The sequence below is a fragment of the Ailuropoda melanoleuca genome, chromosome 3 (genome assembly GCF_002007445.2).
Source record: "Ailuropoda melanoleuca isolate Jingjing chromosome 3, ASM200744v2, whole genome shotgun sequence".
Classification (NCBI taxonomy): Eukaryota; Metazoa; Chordata; class Mammalia; order Carnivora; family Ursidae; genus Ailuropoda; species Ailuropoda melanoleuca.
Genome location: NC_048220.1, coordinates 53,912,251 through 53,935,330, shown reverse-complemented (window position 1 = coordinate 53,935,330; position 23,080 = coordinate 53,912,251). Strand labels below are relative to the sequence as shown.

The window sequence follows — 23,080 nt, the reverse complement described above, 5'->3', positions numbered from 1 at the left end:
AAATCTGCTCCTCTTCGAGGATGCTACGATGCAAAGTTCATCTCCGGAAAGAAACCTTGGCTCCCATCAAGCATTAACGGAGTTTCCGCGCCGCTGGGTAGCGGGAGCCCCGGGTGCTACTCCGCTGGCTCCTCCCCCATCACACCCGGCCCGGGCCCGGGTCAGAGGCGGCGGGGGCTCGGGCGCCAGCCCTCTCCCGCCCGCCGCCCGCCGGGGGTGAAATCCCGTGCGGAGGCGGGGCAGGCCCCAGCCGCCCAGTTCCTGATTCTATAAGCGGTGCCGGCGGCTGCCGGCGCCACAGGCACGGGGACCGTGGGCAGCGAAGGATGGGCCGGCGTGGCGCGGCGAGCCTGCCCCGAGGCCCCAGCCTGCGGCGTCCGCTCCTCCCCGGCGTCCTCCCCTTACTGCTGCCGCTACTACTGCTGCGGGCCCCGCGGGGCGCAGGCGCCGGGGCCGGCCGGCCGCCGCACCTCGTTTTCGTGCTGGCGGACGACCTGGGCTGGAACGACGTGGGCTTCCACGGCTCGAACATCCGCACGCCGCACCTGGACGCGCTGGCGGCCGGCGGGGTGCTCCTGGACAACTACTACACGCAGCCGCTGTGCACGCCCTCGCGGAGCCAGCTGCTCACCGGCCGCTACCAGGTACGCAGCGCCCCCGGCGGCCCTCCGACCCGGCGCCCGCACCCCGCTCCGCCCCTCCCGCGGCCGCCGCTTGGCTCTCCTGCCGCCCCCCGCCGCCCGGCCTCACGGCCCGCGAGCCTCTGGGAAGTGGGGAGGCCGCGGCGGGCGCTGGCTAGCCGGGCTCAGGTCCCCGAGCCGGCTTCAGGCGAGGCGGCGGCTCACCCTGGCCGTGCCATCCCCGCTCCTCCGGGGCCCCGCAGGCCGCCGCGGCCTCTGCGCATGCGCGCTCCTAGGCGACCCGCAGCCCCCGGAGCCCCACCTCCTCCAGGGCTTTTTCAGTCTTTCGTTTTCTACAGGTCGGGGTGAAAGGGTTTCTAGGGGAGCGCTAGTTGCTGGGCCTGCAAGCCGTAGGCCGAAGGGTCAGAGTGCACTCTGCGGAGAGGTTCTGAAGACAGACGGAGGGGAGGGAGCGGGCTGGGGACCCCGGAGTGGAGCAGAGAGCGGAGAGGGGCCGAGAAAGCAGAGGCGGGGCGCCAGGTAAAGGGAAAAGCGTGTCCGCTGAGGGTGCGATTCTGCTCCCCCTGCGAACCCAGCGGTCCTAGGTTAGCACTGACCTACTAGAGAGTCATTTTTCCAGTTCTCAGCACGGTGAACCTGCCCAGGTTGATTTTTCTTGGGCTGCTGATACTCCTTTCTGATTCAACGCTTCTGAGCACTGTTATTATCTGTCTATCTATCTAATCATCGAAGTTAATTGGCATATAATCATCCCCGCTTCAGGTGTACATCATAGTGAGTCTATATTTTTCTACATTATGAAATGACCCCCACAATAAGTCTAGCTATCGTTTGTCACCATACAAAATTATGACAATATTATTGGCTATATTCCCAATGCTGTATGTTGTATCTCCATGACTTAATTTATTTTTTTATCTAGAAGTTGGTTCCTCTGAATCCTCTTCGCCCTTTTCGCCTGCCCCCAACTCCTTCCCCTCCGGAAGCCAGCTGTTTCCTCTATAAAGCTGCTCCTTTTATTTTGTTTGTGCATTGTTTTGTTTTTTAGATTCTACACATAAGTGAAATCATATGTTATTTGTCTTTCTCTGACTTACTTCACTTCGCATTATACCCTCTAGGTCTGCGCATGTTGTGAAGATGGTAAGATTTCATTCATTTTTTATGGCCGGGTAGGATTCCCTTGTACGCATCTGTTACATCTAATTTCTCCGTTCATCTGTGGATGGACACTTAGGTTGCTTCCATGCCTTGGCTTTGTAAAGAGTGCTGCAGAGAACATAGGGGTGCATAGATCTCCTCAGATTGGTTTGCCCTTTTCTTCCGATAACTATCCAGAAGCCAAATTGCTGGGTCCTGTGAGAGCTCTCTTTTTAAATTTTTGAGGACCTTCCGTTCTATTTTCCCAAGTGGCGGTACCAATTTACATTCTTGTCAACAGGGCACAAGGGCTCCCTTTTCTCCACATCCTCACCAACACTTGTTATTTCTTGTTCTTTTGCTACTAGCCAACCTGACAGATGTGAAGTGCCAACTCACATGATCTCTAAAAGCTTTTCTTTAAAAACTTCTGTATAGTTAACAGAGATACGTATACTTGTGGAGAATGTGCACATAAGTTAGACAGCTAAGAATATCAAGAACATTTGCATGGCGCTTTACTGTTTTTAAAGTTAATTCTTGAAATAGCCCATGAGGTAGCTGTAACTTTTAATCCCCCTTTACAGATGAGGAAATAAACTTCTAGACGTTCGATTACATGTCAAGAATCACACAGCTGGAAAGTGGTAAAATTGGGTCTTGTGCCTCTCCTGTACCCACTAGTCATCTCAGGCCCATAAAACTGTATCCTTTTTGCTTAATCTGAATAAGATCAATGATTTTATAAGATCCTGATGTGATTATGGCTATTTTAAATACAATAAATGGATACCGTTTGAAAATACAAGCATAACTCCTTATACAGGCATTGTTTGTTCAACAAGCATATTTTGAGTCCTTACTGTGCAAGTCACGGGACATGCTTGAACCTTGCGCTTGCAGGTCTCTGTTCATGTAGCCTCTCTGATCAACCCTAGCCTCATTGCCCTGAGACCAAGAGAAGGGAGGGTTTATTTGTGATAAAGATTTCCACAGTGATCTGAAGACTTATGGAAACAGAAAAGACAGACTTTTACCACAGGCCTGAGAAGTAGCTGTAAGCCAGGTTTCCATGGAGGTAAAGAGTAGCTCCCTTCACCAGCAGCCCTAAGTACTTTCCACAGGTCTAACTTCGGCTGCAAGGTGTAATCAGGAATCCCTGCTCTGAGGCAGATCTTTCCCTGGACACTTAGTAGGAGTAAAGGAGCATTTGAGTAAAGAAGAAAGGAGAGAATACAAGGTCTGCCTCAAATAGTTCTGCATTTGCTCTGAAATAACAGAACTGAACTCATTGCAGAAGAATGGGAGGGCCATTCATTTCTCTAACTTCCTCTCTTCCAACAGACTTGAATAGGAAAACAAATACCATACTTTAAGAAACTGCTGCTTTTGTCCCTTAATATCCTTCTCCCCCGGTCGCCACCATTCCATCTTGGAGCAAAAACGTGTGCAGAGAACCCTGTAGTTAAGAAGTGAAGGAAGGGCGGAAGCTGTGTACTCGGAAACAGTTCAGAGACCACTCAGTGGAGCAAGCTAGCTTCCCCAGACATTTTGTTTGGCTTTGCTCCCCTGTTTTATTCTGAGTTCAGGAGGCCCAATTACAAATTACCTCAGGCTAGCAAGCATCCTTTTTTAAAGGAGCCAACATTTCAGGGAGAACTAAGGAGCCTCATTGCCCTCAGATACTATATACTGATATCATTCCGGGCACTTTACACTTTAGTTCATTGACTTCTCTGAGCAACCCCCTGCGGTAGGGACTAATTTTTTTTTTTTTTAAGATTTTATTTATTTATTTGACAGAGATAGAGACAGCCAGCGAGAGAGGGAACACGCAGGGGGAGTGGGAGAGGAAGAAGCAGGCTCACAGCGGAGGAGCCTGATGTGGGGCTCGATCCCATAACACCGGGATCACGCCCTGAGCCGAAGGCAGACGCTTAACCGCTGTGCTACCCAGGTGTCCCAGGGACTACTTTTATCCCTATTTGATAACAAGGAAACCAAGGCTGGAAGAGAGTAAGAACCTTGCCCAAGGTTACAGGGCTAGTAAGTGGTAGACCAGGATGTGGCCAGGCAATGTGGCTCTATAACCACTATACTATGTTGCCTACTCAGAATTATTAGAAATATCACAAGAGCTGCTGCAGATTTACTAAATGATCCATTATTTTTGGATGTTTGGGTCGTTTCCAAACATCTCGACCACAAAAAATTAACCCATCATGTTTCAACTTAGAAATTGCCTATGTTGAATGGAAAATGAAAATAGGGGGAGAGGTTTTATTTCTGAACGAGTCATGTGTTGCACAAAATTTTAGACACTAAAATGAGGAAATTTGTTGACTGTTTCAAAATTAGGTACTTGAAAGAAATACGTAACAGTTCTATCTGTTAACTTAATAATCGTCTTTTAATAGAATATTTAGAGACTCATCCTTCCCATGGTCATGTAACTTTAGAAAAGTGTAAAGTGATAACTAAGCCTAGCCTGGCTGAACTGAATTTCCCTAAATTCTGAGTTTTAGGTTTTTGGCTTATTAAAGTATTTGGTGAAGAGCACTGGTTGGGAATAATGAAATGTGGGTTCCAGTCTTCAGACTCTGACCTGCTGGACATCATTGTCCACATCTGTAAAATATGGGAGGTAGGCTGAACTCTGAAGCTCTTTCCAGCTCTACATTTCTTTGACTCTAAGGCCCTGTTATCTTAGAGCAGGTTTCTAACTTGGCAAATGTACACGAGCATACCTACTGACCCCATCTGCTGGCGGAAAGAGAGATTACTCTTGCCAGCGTTAGGCGCCTTGCAATGTTGGCTACTCGTTCTGCTGCCAGAAACTTGTTTCAACGGGAATGTGAGCCCAGTCTTTTTTTTTTTTTTTTTTTTTAAGATTTTTATCTATTTATTCGACAGAGATAGAGACAGCCAGCGAGAGAGGGAACACAAGCAGGGGGAGTGGGAGAGGAAGAAGCAGGCTCGTAGCGGAGGACCCTGATGTGGGGCTCCATCCCAGAACGCCGGGATCACGCCCTGAGCTGAAGGCAGACGCTTAACCGCTGTGCCACCCAGGTGCCCCTGAGCCCAGCCTTTTATACTGAGATGTATAATCGTTCAGAATCCTCACATATGAACCTTTTTAAACCTGCATACTTTGGTAGAAAAATGCATGGAGTTTGATAAAGCAGGAAGAGGGAGACTGATCAGCAGAGGAAGTAAATGGTTATTGGTAAATTCAGGGCTAGAATTCAGGTCTCTGTACCTTGTTCTTCCCACAACCCTATAACTCATTCATTCCTTATTTTAAAAATATTTTTTGGTGTATATTTTGTTTATCCTTCTGAAGAGAAAATACAATGGTTTGAAAACTCAGAAGTTACTGAAAATCTCTATGCACATGCGTGCGTGCACACAAAACTCACACACACACACCCCTACGGCTGTTTTGTTCCTTAGGCATCCCGTTCCCCATCTTTGGAGGCAAGCAGTGCTATCCCAATTGTATATGTATATCTTTTGAAAAGTATTTTGTGCACATACAAGCAAATACGTATGTAGCTACTCTCTCTCTTTTTATATGGATGGTAGCATACTCTTCTCATGTTTGTTTTATTTTACGTTTGAAATAATTTCACATTGTTACTAAAAGAGCATCCTCAGTTTTTATGACTGTATCATATTTTGTTAAATGGATATATAATAATTTATTTAACTGGTCACATCATGATGTTCATATAGATTGCTTCCCATCTTTTGATATAACAAAGCTGAAGTCAGTACCTTTGCTATATATCGTTTTACACGTGGTTAAATATACCTGTAGGATAAATTCTTAGAAAAGGACTTTTTCTGGGCTTAAGGGTAGATGCATTTGTAATTTTGAGAAATCCTACAAAATTGTACTTCAATAAGTTGTATCAATCTACATCCCCACCAGCAACTTAAGATAGTGCCAATTTTCCTATACTCTATTTTTTAAAAAGATTGTATTTTTAAGTAATCTCTATACCCAGCATGGGGTTCAAACTCATAACCCCAAGATCAAGGGTCATATGCTCCACTAACAGAGCCAGCCAGGCACCCCTCCTGTACTCTGTTTTTGTTTTTTTTTTTAAGTTGTTTTTCACATACCATCAAATCACCATTTTAAGTGTCTAATTTATCAGTTTTTCGTATATCTTCAAGGTTGTGCAACCATCACCATTGTCTAATTCTAGAACATTGCCATTACCCCAAAAAGAAAGCCCATAATTGTTAGCAGTCTATCCCCATCCCCCTCTTCCCCCAGCCCCTGGCAACCACTATTCTACTTTCTGCCTTTATAGATCTGCTGATTTTGGACATTTCATATAAACGGTGTCATACGGTAGATATCCTTTCATCCATATGGTGGCATGTACCATTCCTTTTTATGGCCACATAATATTCTTTTGTATGGTTATACCAACATTTTATTTATCCATCTATCAGTTGATGGGCATTGTCTTTTGGCTATTGTGAATAATGCTGCTGTGAACAACCTTTTTAAGTTTTTGTGTGAACATATATTTTTTTTGTCACCTCTCTTGTTATGTACCTAAGAGTGGAATGCTAGATCATTTGGCGACTCTATGTTTAACTTTTTGAGGAGCTGCCAAACTGTTTGCATAGCAGATACACCATTCCCACAGTATATGTGAGTTCCAGTTTCTCCATATCTTTGCCAACCCTTGTTACTATCTTTTTGATTATAGCCTTCTAGTCATCCTAGTGGGTGTGGAGTGTTATCTCATTGTGCCTTTGATTTGAATTTCCCTAATGGCATCAAGCATCTTTTCATTGTCTTATTTGTCATTTGTACATTTCTTTGGAGAAAATCTCTGCTCAAATCCTTTGTCATTTTTGAATTGAGTTCTTTATATATTCTGGATGTTAAACTCCTTTCATATACATGATTTGCAAATATTTTTTCCTTTTACTTTCTCGATAGCATCCTTTTATGTACAAAAGTTTGAAATTTTGATGTAGTTCAACTTAATTTCTTTGGCTGTTTGTGCTTTTGGTGTCATATCTAAGAAACCACTAAGGTTATAAAGATTTACCTCTCCATTTTCTTCTAAGAGTTTTATAATTTCAGCTCTTACATTTAGGTCTTTGAACCGTTTTTAGTTAATTTTCTGGGTTTTTTTTTTGAGGTATGTGGATGCATGTGGATGCCCAGTTGTTCCAGCACCATCTGTTAAAAAGACTATTCTTTTGCTATTTTGTTCTTTTAAACATTGATTTGGCTGTTCTAGGCCCCTTGCAATTCCATATGAATTTTAGGATCACCTTGTCCATTTCTGTAAAAAATGCAGTGGAATTTTGATAGGGACTGCATTGATCTACAAATCCATTTGGGGAGTATTACCACCTTAACAATAGAAGTCTCCTAATTTATGAATATGAGATATGTTTCTACTTATTTAGGTCTTCTTTAATTTCTTTCCAATAATGTTTTGTTGTTTTCAGCATGCAAGTCTTCCAATTCTTTGTTTATCTTTAGTCCTAAGTTTTTATTCTTTTGGATATTGTTATAAATGGAATTGTTGTCTTAGTTTCATTTTTGATTGTTCATTGATCGTGTATGGAAATGCTTTTGACATTTGATCTGTATCCTGCAACCTTGTTGAACTTACTAGTTCTAAAAGTGTGTGTGTGTGTGTGTGTGTGTGTGAGAGAGATACCTTTAGGATTTCCTATATACAAGAGCCTGTCATCTGAGAATAGATATAGTTTTGCTTTTTCCTCTCCAGTCTGGATGCTTTGCATTCTGGATACTCACCTAATTGCCCTGACTAGAACCCACAGTGCAATGTGGATTAGAAGTGGCACGGGTGAGCCTCCTTTTCTTATTCTTGATCTTAGAGGAAAGCTTTCAGTCCATCACCATGAAGTCTAATGCATTCATTCATTCTTTCAATCAACAAGTATTTATTGAGCAGCTATTTATGCTGGGCATTGTGCTACACTCTGGGGATCTCCTGGTGCTTGGAGTCTGTTGGAGGTGAGGTGAGGAGGAGGGACCCAGCCGGGGATGAATAAACACATAAACAAATGAATAAGCTAGGTGAATTTAAATGGCCTGGCAATAAATGTAGAGAAGAAAATAAAGTAGGTAAATTGCTAAGTGACTCAGGAAATTATGGGCAGAAATTATCTGCCCCAGGAAGATAGGGTCAGAGGCCTAAATGAAGCGGAGTCAGCCATTCAGAGATCCTGGGAAAGAGAATTGAACACAATGGGAGGGACAGCCAAATGCAGGCCCCGAGGCTGTAGTGAGCTCTTTCTAAGAATGGCGACAGGGTCTCTGGCTGGAACTGAGCTAAGGAGGGTGTGAAAAGCACGCTGGGAGCTCAGAGGTGGAGGCAGGGTCTCCCTGTACTCCTACAGCCTGCCCATGATAAAATATTAAACTTCAATTTACTTGTTTGGGTTTTCATAGTGACGTTACATTGAAGGCTACTATAAGAACATTTCTAATCCAACAGTGTTCAGAGTAAATATGTGTTAAGGAACCACAATAATGTGCCCTGTGGCCTTCTTTATATACATGTTATTCCACTTAGAATTCAATTTTTTATCCACCCCCCCCACCTTTTTTAAAAGTAAGCTTATTTTTAAAATTGTCTTTAGGAAATACTTTCAAACTTTCACATATAAGAGATTTAAATGGAGGTTTGCATTAGAAAAAAAGATCTTTTCATCTTGGCCCTCAGCCCTCCTTCCTATATGGAACCCCTGTTTATTACTTTCTTGGTATCCTTTAGAGGCATGATGTGCATATAATGAAATAGATTTTACATTCACTTTCCCCTTGTTTGAAATTTCAAGATTGAAATATTAATTTAAAAATCCTTCATGGGGTGGGAGGAGAGGACAGATGTTGTTTAAGGGTACAGACTTGCAACAAGCAGTAAATAAGACCTAGAGATCTAATGTGCAGCATAGTCAACAATTATGGACAACAACACGGTACTATAAGCATCAAACTTGCTTAAGAGACTAGAACTTAATGATTCCAACCACTAAAAAGAAAGGATAATTATGTAACATGAGAGAGGTGTTAAGTATTGCTACAATGGCAATGACATCACAATGTGTAAATGTGGGACACCTTAAATTTACACAATGTTATATGTCAGATATATTCCAATTAAAATATGTGTTAAAGATGTTTGTAAAGGTGGTCAAATAAATAAAAATCTGTCAGCTTTTCTAATAGAATTTGTATAGTGCTTTTAGTTCAAAAGAAGACTTGAAAATGCTAAATTTCTGTATTCTTACAAATTGATTTTATTCAATACAAAATATTCGTTATACCTCTGTATTCTTAGTACACATTTTCAGTGTGGTTGTTTGTTCTCAAGTCTGACTTCTCCAGTAGACGGCCTTGCTTGTCCCTGGCCTAGAGAAACAGTCAGTGTGGAACAACTAAGTGAATGAATGTGCTAAGTACTTTAACAGCTGAGCATTTCCTGAGAGCTCAAGCTCGCTGTCTTCCCTGGGTATGGTTGACATGCCGTTTCTACAAAAAAGATTAAAGAGTAACAATAGCAGTAGGCCTTAGTGGGAACATTTCCTTCTAGGAGAAAAGTAAGGGAAGTAACTTTGATCGTCAACTGGGAACATTCTTACCTTGGGAACCGAGGGGCCCACGCCACCAGAACTCTGTAGCCTTCGCAGAGAATAGAAGCAATGAAAGATGACTCCAGGGTTGCATCCTTAAGGGACCCGAGTCACATTTTTCTTAATCACATTGATAAATGGACAAGACATTTCAGGGCTTTTCACTCACCCCTGACGCAGAACCTTGGACAGGAAATATAGGAAGGAGGCTGTGCAGCAGTATTGTGGGTAATTGTTGACTTTTGCTTCACATTTGCTTTAAGAATGTGAGCAGCTGAGACCCCTGGCTCCAGGCAGAATCGGCATTGCTTACCTGCACGGGAAGAGGAATGAGTTTTGCCTGAAAATGCCCTCACCTCCCTGTTTCTTTTCTTTAGTGCCCTCAGCGTCAGGCCTGCGCATCCTTTATCAACCCCCCACCTGCTTGCCTCTCCTGTGGACAGTGGACTCCTGTCCCTGGTCGCCTGTCCCTGGATTCTAAGGCTAGAAGTGGGGCAAAGGGGAGTAAAGAGCTAGAAGAAGTAGATAGAGTGATTGGGGAAAGAAGTAGGTGACAAACTGGGAGTGTTCATGGGACCCTCTGGCAATGGCACCCAAGGAGTAAGAGATAGGAGCATGCAGTCTAGGGACCTAGGTGTTTCTGAAGAGAAAGCACTTCTTAGCTTCCATTCCCGTGCTTCCTTAGGGGAGGGACAGAAGAGCATTAGTTCCATAGTGACAAATAAGACGGCCCCCTACTAAAACACATCCGGGCTTTAATGCAGGGAGACCTGAAGATGACTTGATTTGATAGGGCTTTTGTTTTGCTGAAGCCAGGTTTCTTTCCTAAGCCTCGCCAGAGCCAAGAACATTTTCCCAGAAGGCAAGGGGCATCTGGAAGCCATATTCTGCAAGCATTGAAAATGTTTGAAAGGAACAATTCCATGTCTTACATATTTTACTTCCCACATAATTGGAAATGAGGAAATAAATAAGTTTGGGGCTGAGTGGAATATGACCCACTGACTCGTGGGGTTTTTTGCTGATTGATTTTTGAGGTTTCTTATTTCAAGAATTGCTCTGAACATAAGCTGTCACTGTCTGGTAACTCTCTTTGTTTTTGTTTCTTTAGTCATATCACTTTACTAAAAATTTCTTTTCCTCGATATTTTCCCACCTTTTCATTTTGGGCTTTTGGTTGGAGTTATAATTGAAACAGAGGAAAGCACGGACGCAGTTTTTGCCTTGTTTATTCTTTTTACAAACAACATCCCTTTGTGGGTTAAGGCAGAGATTTACACTCTTCGCTAATCAACACCAAAATAAATAGACCCTTAAAACTGTCAGCGACACCGGCCAGCTCTGCAGGCCGAGTTCTGGAGGACTAGGCCAGATGGCAGAGTCAGGCCCCTAACACACATAATGTGTGTTCTGTAGTTCTTGGCTTCAACAGCCTGGGCAGCTGACTGTGTTTTAGAAGGCTTAAGGGGGGGAGGGAGCAGATTCTCCACCATCCATTTGTTCTGTGGGGCAGCTCCAGGAAGAAACCCTAAGGTGGCATGAGTGGTACTTGACCGTGGTGGAAACGTGTAGTGTATTGGCTCAGATGCAGGCTGGACGTCTGAACTCCCGGCCGGCCCCCAGCGCGTTCTGTGACTGTGTTCCCGTCAGGAAGCTTCCCTCTCAGCCCTCTGACATACACGGGGGAGGGTGGGGCTGCCTGTTTTTCCGAGTTTTAAAGTAGTGTCCAGGAGGTGCACCAATCCGTGGCTGCAGGGAGGGTATGAGTTCCTCTTGCACGGGTCCCATGGGTAGGACAGAATCTTCCTTCTGTTCAACTGCATATCATCTCAGCATTATTAAGTTAGGAGACAAACGGCATTCATTGCCGTATATGTAGCAGTGGTTCATTAGCCCCTGGGAGAGTTCATCATCAGCGGAGCTGAAATATTGCGCTCTGAACTTCCAAACCCTGTAGATAATCACTAGACTGCCTGGACCTCTTTTTTTTTTTTTTTTAAAGATTTTATTTATTTATTTGACAGAGAGAGACAGCAAGAGAGGGAACACAGCGGGGAGTGGGAAAGGAAGAAGCAGGCTCCCAGCAGAGTAGCCCGATGTGGGGCTCGATCCCAGAACGCTGGGATCACGCCCTGAGCCGAAGGCAGACGCTTAATGACTGCGCCACCCATAGACTGCCTGGACCTCTTAAAGGGGGCTAGGAAGAGGTTCTGAGGGTCTTCCCTTCTCCCTCCAGGAGATAGGCCTTTCTCTTTTTTCCGTTCGTGAGACTACACTGATAGTATCTTCTATGTCTACACAGGCTGGAATAACTCACAGGATCAAATAAATTTTATATGTGGCAAAACACACACACACAAGGATTCTCATCAGTTATCTCATGGAAAGAACCTAGAGACAAGCCAGGTCCTTCACGGATTATAGAGACCCTTTGCCTTTGTGCAGGAAAGCCTTGATGGTTAAGTAAAGTCTTAGGAGAAGCTGTTTTTGGAAAGAGGCTTTGATTGAAGGAAGATGAGAGAGCCACACGTGATCGGTATAGAGTAATTCCTTTGGACTCTCCTGTATTATCTATATAATCCTCTCCGTTCCCACATGCTCTCTGAACGTTGCAGAGGGGTGTTAGAATGGAATTGTCGTAGGGGCTGCTGTGTTTGCAAAAGGACACTTGTTTTCTTGTTGATTCCTGTTGGTGCCCTGTTATCATCGTGCCCCATGAAGCCTGGTGTGGGGTTGTCTGTGCTGATTGAAGTGCTCGGCTGGAAGCAGCTCAGCGTTGGCCTGTTTACTGCGTTGGCCTGTTTACTGCTTCTCTACACATTACAGCTTCCTTACTTCAAATAGTGTTTGAACAGCCTAAAAACATGTTTTTGGCTGTCATCCAGAGTTTGGCTTCCGCTTCCCCAGTAATGCCGTAAAAATGCTCTGTCAAATAAATTCTCGGGAATTGAAAAGAACAAATTCTCTGCTCCATATGATTGTAGATAATAGAAACAGGCTTCAGCTGACCACCTGGCTTGATGCCCATGGACTAGGAAAACCGAATCACACAGCATCCCTTGGCAGTGCTCATAGCTCTCAGAGTGAATTGTGTGTGTGTGATGGATGAGCTTTCCATTTAAAGAAATCTGCACATAGCATTTATCTCCACTGGGTCTTTTGGGTTCCCTAAAATACTATCTTTCCTTATCCTGCACTGTTGCCAATTAGTATAGATTATAAAGTTTTTGAACCTAGGATTAATTTTCTGTTGAGTAAATTTCACGTCATTAACCATGAACAGAATCCTTCTATGATTTGAGGTGTGTGGGTGCATTTTTTGAGAGCCATGTTTCCTGCCCCAGCCGGGATCGTGTAGCATCGTTATTATTCAGGATCCCAGCTGGAAAGAGATGGCACATTCAAATTAGGATAATTTAGAGAGGTTTATTTATAAAGGGAGTTATTCAAAAAAGTGTGAATTGGGGGAAGGGGAACACAAGTAATGGTGTGTGGAGCTGTTGCTAGCCCTGGACCGGAAGGGAGGGAAGGAGAGAACTTAGAGACAAAGAGTGTCATATAGAGAAGGCTGCCTTCTGGATGGCCTATACAGAGAGACACATCTGGCAGTCCAAAGCCACTCATCTCTTCCCTCCCTCTAATTTCCTGTCAGGGGTCCCCCTTGGCTGAACCCAGTCAGAAGACAGAAGGTGCAGAGCCCTATGATTTGGTTCCTACAGGTAGCTTCCCGGGTCAGAGAGCAGGACAGAAGGCAGAATGTAGATTTGGAAGGCAAGTGGAAGGCATCCGGCACTTACCCTAGTGGAGGTGTCCAGTGGTTTCTAGGAAAGGCATAGAAATTTTTTTTTTATTAAGATTTTATTTATTTGAGAGAGAAAGAGAGCATGAGCGAGGGCCCCGGGGGCGGGGAGCGTGGGGAGCAGAGGGAGAGGGAGAAGCAGACTCCCCACTGAGTAGGGAGCCTGAGGCAATGCAGGGCTTGATCCCAGGGGCCATGAGATCATGACCCAAGCCAAAGGCAGACGCTTAACCAACTCTGCCACCCCAGGTGTGCCAAAGGCATAAAAATCTTAATAGAACATATAAATTCACTTTTATTTTTAAGTAGCTTTATTGATGTATGATTGATATACAATAAACTGTACATATGTAAAGTATACAGTTTGATAAGCTTTTTTAAAAAAGATTTTATTTATTTGTTTGAGAGAGAGAGAGAGAAGGAGATAGCACGAGCAGGGGGGAGAGGGAGAAGCAGGCTCCCCGCTGAGCAGGGAGCCCAATATGGGGCTCGATTCCAGAACCCTGGGATCGTGACCTGAGTCGAAGGCAGACACTTAATGACTCAGCCACCCAGGTGCCCCTATATGGTTCTTTTAAAAGCGTATGGAAAGATAGAAGGAAATGAAGCAATGGCAAGTGCAACTCCAAAGTGCTGGTTCTGGAAAGATCCACAAAAAATGAAATGCAAGGCAATGTTAAAGCTTATGAAAAAGCTAGTCAATAGTAGCTAATAATAAATTAGAAAAAAAAAGGTTGTAAGTGTGAATTTTTTTTTTTTTTGGCTTCTCCTTTGTATCTGTTTATTGCCATGTAAACATCTGTGAATCTGGTCTGTGTAAGTCAGTATTTGAATTGAGAAACTCAGAGATTAGCTAGCGTTCCATCACGCCAGCAAAACTAGAGACGAGTAGCTGAGTATACCTCTCATCTGGTGTTCATATGCACCATGATATGCTCCTGGGGCAGCTCCAGGCTTAGGGGTACGTAGTCTGTGATGCCACGCCATCTCTCAAGAAAGCAAAGTGCAATGTAGTGGGGAAGGCTTGCTATGCTATTAATAACAAAGCTTACGTTTAATACTATGGGACTCTTTGAATGTTGAGTATGTCCTTGGTGCTAGAGCTGAGATGGGATTCAATTCCCGAGCTTTATGCATTCTGCCTTAAATTATAAAAGCCAGTAAAGCATTTGCAAGCACACTTTTACCATTTATTAATAATTGCGTGCAACCTACCTGACAGCTGACGGAGGCCAGGGAGTTAGAACTTGGGTTGAGAACGGGCTCTCTCCACCTTCTGTGTCCCCAGAGCCCCATTTATCCTAGGGAAATCAGGAGTACCTAGCCCTTTCTAGAGAAGGCTTGTGTCCACTGCAGAGTTGAATGTGAGACCCTAGTCCCACTCCACACAAAGGAAAGTACCTCCCTGGCTAAGCCAGAACAAGAAGACGTGTGAGGTTTGCGGGCAGGGAGTGGGCTGGGCAGGCTAGGACGGAACCCCCCGGGGGACTCTGCTCTGGTTGGGCCCCAGCAGGGCTGACGTGCCTCCCACCAGCACAGGAGCTGTGATGGGACCACACTGGCTTCCATGCTGGCCTTCAGACTCATCCAGCAAGTTCAGGGCTCAGGGCCTTTGCACTTTTTATTTCTTATGCCTAGATTATCCTTGCCTCGTATTTTTGCAAGGCTCTCTCACTCTCTCACTTGATTCATATTCCTGTTCAAATAGCTCCTCCTTGGATTTCTTTTGTCACCCTCTCAAAAAATCACCTCTGTCACCATCTCCCTCTCCTACTTTATTTCCCTCATTGCAAGGACCGATCCTGGATATTATAACATCAATTCTCAAACTTTTTGGTCTTACTTTGGACCTCTTCATGTGCTTAAAAATTATTATAGACCCTGAAGAGCTTGTGTTTCTGTGGGTTACACCTTTCAAAGTTCACCGTATCAGAAATTAAAATAGAAATTTAAAAATATTTTTGTTCATTGAAAAATAGCAGTAATAATCGTTACATGTTAACATAAATAACTTAATGAAAAATAACTATATTATCCAAAATAAGAATTACATGAGAAGAGTAATACTGTTTTGTATTTTTGTATGTGTCTTCTATTAATACAAGATAGCTAGGTTGTTGTAATCTGTTGTAATCTATTGCTCTGATAAAAGTTTATGAAGAACATCTAGCCTCACTAGCCTCACACAGGTAGTTGGAAAAGGAAGGGTCCTTCTACTAGCCTTTTCATGTAATTGTGGATATTCTATTTTAATATCACACCGAGACTCAACAAGGGATCATTTCTTAAAGGCTGACTGTTGCGTGGTGCTTGTGCCCCGGGCATACTTGTGTGAGCCACTCCCAGCATGTGGGTCAGATAGCTGCTTTTCTTTTCTTAAGAAAAAGTTGGTCACTGACCCTTGAAATTATGGTTTCCATAAAGCAGAATAAGAAAAGCAAATCATTACTTTCATCGTATTTTTGAATAACCCTTAAAAAAAATCAAATCTTGTAAGATTACAGAAGCTCCTTCCAAACCAAACACGAATTTCTCATGTGCACCAAAATTGAAACGCTTTTTCCTTGATAGATCCACACTTCATGTTACGGTTACTTTTTTTGAGGGAAGAAGTGACATCCTAAGTTAATGGTTTCTAACATAATTCCTTGATAAATATTTGTTAAAATATCTAATGTTTGTTAGAGTGCTTTTATTCGTTGTTTTCCAATCCTGTTTATGTCCATTAGCTTATTTGAGTAAGCGAGTACAGTGCCATTCGGAAATACCCTTAAGCTGGTACAGGAATAGAGTTCAACGGTCCAATCCGCAGAGGTAGCCAATAAATTAAGCCACCGCTTTCTCTGCTTGTTTGGGATGTTTCAACACCATCAATCTGTAATTTCACGTTTGTCTCTTTAAGATCCACACAGGTTTACAACACCAAATAATCTGGCCCTGTCAGCCCAGCTGTGTCCCTCTGGATGAAAAACTGCTGCCCCAGCTTCTAAAAGAAGCAGGCTACACCACCCATATGGTCGGAAAATGGCACCTGGGAATGTACCGGAAAGAATGCCTTCCAACCCGCCGAGGATTTGATACTTACTTTGGTAATGGAAATGCACATGTTTCTTTTACAACTTAGACTAGCTGCAACCCTCTCGTAAAAACACACCCAAGTGTAATCAAGTGAAATGACTGGAAACTTGAACAGAGAATGAATCCGTCAGCACTGCCGTGGGGCAGCTTTCTGCTACCACCTCCGTACGCGTGGCTCTGCACTCCGCTCGTGGTGGGCAGCTGCCCGCAGGGACGGACCTTTGCCAGGGTATTAAATGCCGTGTTGGGGCCTTTGAAGATTTGCTGTCTCCATACCCAGGACCAATGTACTCTTAGAGAACCTTATTACCAAAAGGGGTTACAGCTTTCTTTTGAAAAATTCCAGGCTATCTTTTGAAAAATTCTTTTCTTTTGAAAAATTCCAGGCAAAACCCAATAGAAGAATATTTCCTTCACAAAGGTTCAGAATATTTTTTTCCCTCCATGGACTGTCCCAAAGATTTTTCTTTTTTTTTTTCTGGAGATGGTAGAGGAGACTCTTTTCCATTAGCATCCTTCTCCCCTTCTGTAAGATCTGTTTTTGAAATCACTAGATTGCGGAAGACCAATCAAAAGAATAAAATGGGAGGGCAAATAACCAACGGTAATAGGAAGGATAATAAGAAATAAGTAATTTATGGATTTGATAGCCCCAAAAAATGTGAAACGTTAAGTTAGTTTTAAAGCTTACTGTCTTTTAACCTGTACAAACTATGTTTTAATTAACAGCCTATTTATCTTACTAGTGGCTATGTGTCTTTCTGATAAGTTCTTTTCATACTGCACTTTCTATCTGGCTATTTAGCTACCTCCTTACCTCTCATTTGCCTTTTCATTTATTTACAACCTGCCACATCCAAAAAGGAACACACGCTGAACATAAAAATTTTAAAAAAAATAGAGGGCACCTGGGTGGCTCAGTCAGTTAAGTGTCTGCCTTCGGCTCGGGTCATGATCCTGGGGTCCTGGGATCGAGTCCACCTCAGTCTGCCTGCTCGATGGGGAGTCTGCTTCTCCGTCTGTCTCTGCCCCTCCCTGCCTGCTTGGACTCTCTCTCTCTCTCTCTCAAATAAACAGTATCCTAAAAAAAATAGAATAAAAAATCAGGGTGAGTAAAGAAAGATGAAATTGCGGTGTGGCACGAAATTATGAAACTACTGCCTGTCTGTAGGTGGGCTTCACATCGAACTCTGCGACTTGGAATTTCTTATGACCAACTAAAAAAATTTTTTTTTAAAAAAGAGCTATAAGAGTCACATTATTTATAAGATAAATGGAAACCAGATGTTCAGGAAGAGTAAAGCATTTTCTGGCTCTGAGACCTAAGAAATTTCTCCTTTGGGAGAAGGTAAGGTGGACAACATCCTCAAAAACAGCAGTTTAGTAATATAGTGGTGATTTTCTTGTACGTGTTTCTTGAGGCACTCCTTTTTATTCAGGGTAAGACCAGAGCACCAAAGTGCATTTCAGTGATTCTGTGGGGCCCAAACAATGCAGTAGAAACACACAGCTCTGTCCTACTGTGTTGGATCCGGGGTTGAAGTTGAGATGCAGGGACATCAGGCAGGAGACCTTCTGTGCCCCGCTCCCGTCCGGGTTCTCTAGCAGACATTGCTGAGCAATCAAGGCATTCTTTCTTGGTGAACCTGGACATAGCCTCCGCATCCTCAAATAACTGTTAAAGTCAGACTTGGGTGTAAGAGCTCTTTGTCATTTTGGATGTTCTAGAGGAGAAAACAGACTGAATATCCTTTGACAGTTTTCAGTCAGACCTTTGCTGAAAGACGGATCAATACCTATACTCTGGCAAGAGGAAGGACTACAGACATTTTAACTTTTTTACTAAAACCGAAGTCACATATTGGACAGAAGAAAATCATATCCTTTTATGAGAATTGAGAAGCCTGAGGATTCAGATGAACGAACACTCGACATTCATGTGGACTTGTAGATGGGGTGGGGGGATAATGACCATGCAGCTGTTGTCACTGTTATGACTTAGATGTTCTGTTAAAAATCAGTCAGATGATTGTGGGGCTAGTTGCACAAGTCTGAATGCCTTAAAGAGCACTGAATTGTACACTTTAAGTAGGTGACTTGTATGGCACATGAATTATAGCTCAATAAAACTTAAAGTCAGAGATTTAGTTGTTCAAAAAGTATTTTATGATTTCCCCCCAAAAAAGCACAGGACGCCATCTTCTCTAGGCTGAGCATCTAAATGCAAATTTGTGAATCACTGTTGTGGGAAAAGCTGTATGTGTTTGCCACATGGTTGTTTGGTATCAGTCTGGCCACGTATGTAAATAAATAGTTCTATTCCTGGAATTCTCATATTTGTAATATCCTTTTAATATTTATAGTTCTTACTTTTTTTTTTTAAAGTGAGCCACCTAGGCACCCCTATAATTCTTACACCTTTTTTGTTTTAAAGATTCTATTTATTTGTTTGAGAGAGAGAATGCACAGGCAGGGGGAGGGGCAGAAGGAGAGGGAGAAGCAGGCTCCCACTGAGCAGGGAAGCCGACACAGGGCTCTATCCCAGAACCCTGAGATCATGATCTGAGTCAAAGGCAGACACTTAATTGACTGAGCCACCCAGACACCCTCATATATCTTTTAATCAAGTGTATCCTATGCTTATATTCTCTGAAGTGATAGACAACAGTTTACATTTACAGAGAAATAACCTGAAGTGATTACCTCAAGCTCTAAACACCCAGGAGTTATTAAAAATTCCAAATAGAACCCCAGTGTCCTGACCTCTCTAATCATCCATATAAGGGCTAAGATCAATTTGTGGATACATTTCTTTCTCTATAATCTACTAATTAACAAACACATTTGATTTCCCTTTCTGTTATATACATTAGAGGAAAAGATTATCATTTAAAAAGTGGTCTGGGTCACCTGGGCGCCTGAGTCAGTTAAGCCCCTGACTCTTAATTTCGGCTCAGGCCATGATCTCAGGCTCCTGAGATCAAGTCCCACATCCAGATCCACACTCAGCATGGAATGTGCTTGAGATTCTCCCTCCCTCTCCCTTTGTCCCTCCACTAGCTCGTGCTCTTTCGCTCTCTTTCTAAAATAAATTAATTAAATTAAAAAAAAGTGGTCTGCAGATAAAGGTATTCATTGTATTCAGGAATTTGAATTTATTGAATCATGGAAAAGGAGGAAATTAATTAAAAATGAATTCATTTTTCATGTAAACTGTGTAAGGCTTTTGATTGTGATTATAGAAATTGCTTAGGGCTGAAGAAAGGGCTAGGCCAATTTTACCCACCTCATTTTAAGGTTAACAAGCATTTTTTGTCAGGAGATGGCTCAGAGTCCAGCACGGCTTATTTCTTTTTAAAAGCTCTATTGAGGTATAAATCACACGCCATGTAATTCACCCAACTAAAGTGTGCAATTTATTGATTTTTAATAAATTCACAGGGTTGTGCTACTGTCATTACAATCCAATTGTTGAATATTTTCATCACCCCAGAAAGAAACCCCTTCCCTATCAGCAGTCACTCCCCATTTTCCTCCAACCCCACCAGCCTTTTAGGCAACCATTAACATAACTTTTTGTCTCTATAGATTTGCCTGTTCTGGACGTTTCATATCAATGGAACCATACAATATGCCCCACAGCTTATTTTAATATTTTAGGAACACGTAGAACATTTGCAGAGACAGCTTTGGTTGAGAAAACCCATTTCCTTTCATGTTTACATTCAAATGTGGGATAGCAGTTGATGCCATTTACATTTGGGGCAAAACTGAGATCGTGGTTGGTAGAAAAATCTACTTTCAGTGCCCATGTTAGTTTGATCTTTTGGTTCTGTTAAATTGTTTAGAGCTCCTGTTTGGAAAAGTTTGTGTCTTCCACCAGTGGGTGTCAGCATCTGACTAAAGATGATTCCTCCTAGAGCCGCTTCTATAAATAACCTTGAAGCCAGTCTCCCAAGGTCAATATGGACAGTATTTGAATCTTGTGTTCGTTTATGTGATTACCTCAGAGTAAAAACTTGTAAGAAATCACATTAACTGCATGCTGTTTTTGCCATTAGATAGTTTTAAAAGATGAAGATTTGATCACCTTTACTGAATTTGAACTCTGATTTTTTAAAATGGATTTACTTGGAATCATCCACTTTGAGAGTTACATGACGGAGCCCTGTGTTCTGAAGACTTGACTGAGGAGGAATGGATTTGAATTTTTTTACAATGGTATTTTAATGCCTCCTGCTAGCACATATAGAGATGTTAAGAAGTGGTGCTCTGATTAGCTTTGTCATGGGTCATCAATTGCACTAGGCAATTAAATGCCGAAACATTAGTTTGTTTAACAAGTTTTATGCTGTGCTGACTACTTTCATCTCCCATTCTTGTTGTAGGATATCTCCTAGGTAGTGAAGATTACTATTCCCATGAGCGCTGTACATTAATTGACGCTCTCAATGTCACACGATGTGCTCTTGATTTTCGAGATGGTGAAGAAGTTGCAACAGGATATAAAAATATGTATTCAACAAACATATTTACCGAAAGAGCTACAGCCCTCATAACTAACCATCCACCAGAGAAGGTAAGTCTTGCTTCTTTATTGGTATCAAATTTGTGTTAAGATAGCATCTCTTCAGGTGAGCATAGGAAAAAGCTCCTTTTTTGGGAAAAAATCTAATTCTGGGGGAGTTGTTTTCAAATATTGGAGTGTATCAGTATCTGCCTGGGGAAGCTTGATAAAAATAGAAATTCCTAGAGACCCTCTTTAAAAGTCTGATTCCTTGGGTCTGGGGGAAATCCATACATCAGCAGTTTATGTATGTATGTATGTATTTATATTTTTATTTATTTTTAATGTGGGTCTTGAATTCACGACCTTGAGATCAAGATCTGAGCTGAGATCAAGAGTCAGATCCTTAACCCACCGAGTCACCCAGCGCTCCCATACATCAGCATATTGAAGAAACTCCTCAAGGGTTATTCTGACACCAAGGGTCCCCAGATGACACTTTGAGGCATACTGTGTCTACAGTGTTTTAGTAGAAATACAGTTTTATTATTTTGGTGAATTATGTGCATGTGCTGTAAGCAATTAGCACATTGACTTTTTAAAAATGATAGGCTTGTGTATAAGATAAGGCTGTATTATGGGTGACTTTCTGTTAAGAGATTGACAGACTTTGGGTTCAGGGCAAGTCCTCTTTGTATTTGGCCTCCCAAGGTTATTTTGGCTATTCTAGATATTTTGCATTCTCATGTTGTCAATTTCTACCAAAAAGTTCCTGCTTGGATTCGGATTTCATTGCATCCGTAGACCAACATGGGGAGAACGAATGTCTAAACAATATTAAGTCTTTCACTTCATAAACATGGTATACCGACGAGCCTGTTTTTCACATTTACTACATTGAAGCCATTGTGTATGTCATGTACTAAAATCTTATGACTTATCTAAAGGTAAAAATAGAAAAAAGTGTGAATTGCCTTAAACATTTTTGTTGTTGTTGTTAACCTAGAGTTAGCTTCATAAGCTAAATTCTCTAAATATACCTTTGAAATTGTTGTCAGATATTGGGCCCAAAAGGTGGCTTAAGAATTGCATTAGTACACCGATGAAATTAGTCCTTCAGTAAGACCCTGATACATCAAATTACAGAATGTGCAGTATTATCTTGTGCTCCCAGTTTTTTATACTTTGCTTCTTTGATAATTACTTTGACCATTACTGCCTCAGGGCAGATCACAATTTGGATTTAGGTTTATATAGCTGTTCAGAGGTGGTACCTTGCCGGTGCTTCCCTTTTGATGTAGTTTTTTCCTGGCTATGCCTTTGCCTATTCTAATGCAGTATTGGGAGTCTTCCCTGGTATCTGTCTTCAATTTTGCCCCACCTTGGGCTTTTTATCACCCTCACATGCTGACGTCTTGGAGTAGCCATGCTTTCCGTGGAACATGGTTGGTCAAAACATTCTCTCACATATGCGGACATATGCAGGTTGTAAATCTAGATCTAAACTGGGGCATCTGGGTGGCTCAGTCAGTTAAGCATCTGCCTTAACAGGGTCCTGGGATCGAGCCCCACATCGGGCTCCCTGCTTAGCGAGGAGTCTGCTTCTCCTCTCCCTCTGCCTCTCCCCCTGCTTGGGTGTTCTCTCTCTCTCTCTTTCTCAAATAATAAAATAAAATCTTTAAAAAAAAAATGTCGATTTGAACCAATTTTCAGAGAGTTGGAAAGATAACTGCTAGGTAATTGGCTAAGGTTCTCCGTTTTCTTCTGTATGCTTGGTGTTTTATAGATCGTGCTTAAAGCCCAAAAAACAAGATAAGGTCTTAAGGGAATTGTGGTTCTTGTCCTGGCCTTTGAGTTAGGCGCCCTTTTGAAGATAAGCAAACAAGAAACTTGTTCAAGGTCACGGAGCTACTGAGAGTCCAAAGCAGAACTCAAACCCATGCTGTTTGACTTGAGCGCTCAATGCACTCAACAGGCATCCCGAGTTCACAGCTCATATCCAAGACTAGAGGTTATTAGCCCCAGTGTATGATTCAGCTTGATGGTTCCAATCTTGACAGGATTTTGGGCTCATCTGGAAAGCTTGTAATAAAGACCAATAACAAATATTGTGATTTATTGGTGCTGGTGGGAGGGTGTCACTGGTATTTAATGATCTCTCTGCCCCTCCCTCCCTCCCACTGTTGATTCGATTGTACCGCCACTATGACTCCCCTCAAACACAGGGGGACAAGCTCAAGCCAACTGCCTTTTACAGACTTACAGTATAAC

General features: G+C 42.6%; 1 protein-coding gene across 2 annotated transcripts in view; it reads left to right on the top strand.

Annotated features, from left to right (window-relative positions):
* The first annotated feature begins 154 nt into the window (after positions 1-154).
* Positions 155-23,080, top strand: part of ARSB (arylsulfatase B) — a 163,341-nt gene continuing 140,415 nt past the window's right edge. For both annotated transcript variants that reach the window (XM_034656414.1, XM_034656415.1), the window contains exons 1-3: positions 155-644; positions 16,127-16,313; positions 20,691-20,881. In XM_034656414.1, coding sequence (XP_034512305.1) covers positions 327-644; positions 16,127-16,313; positions 20,691-20,881 — 696 coding nt within the window. In that variant the 5' untranslated portion in view covers positions 155-326. The remainder of the gene's footprint in view (positions 645-16,126; positions 16,314-20,690; positions 20,882-23,080) is intronic.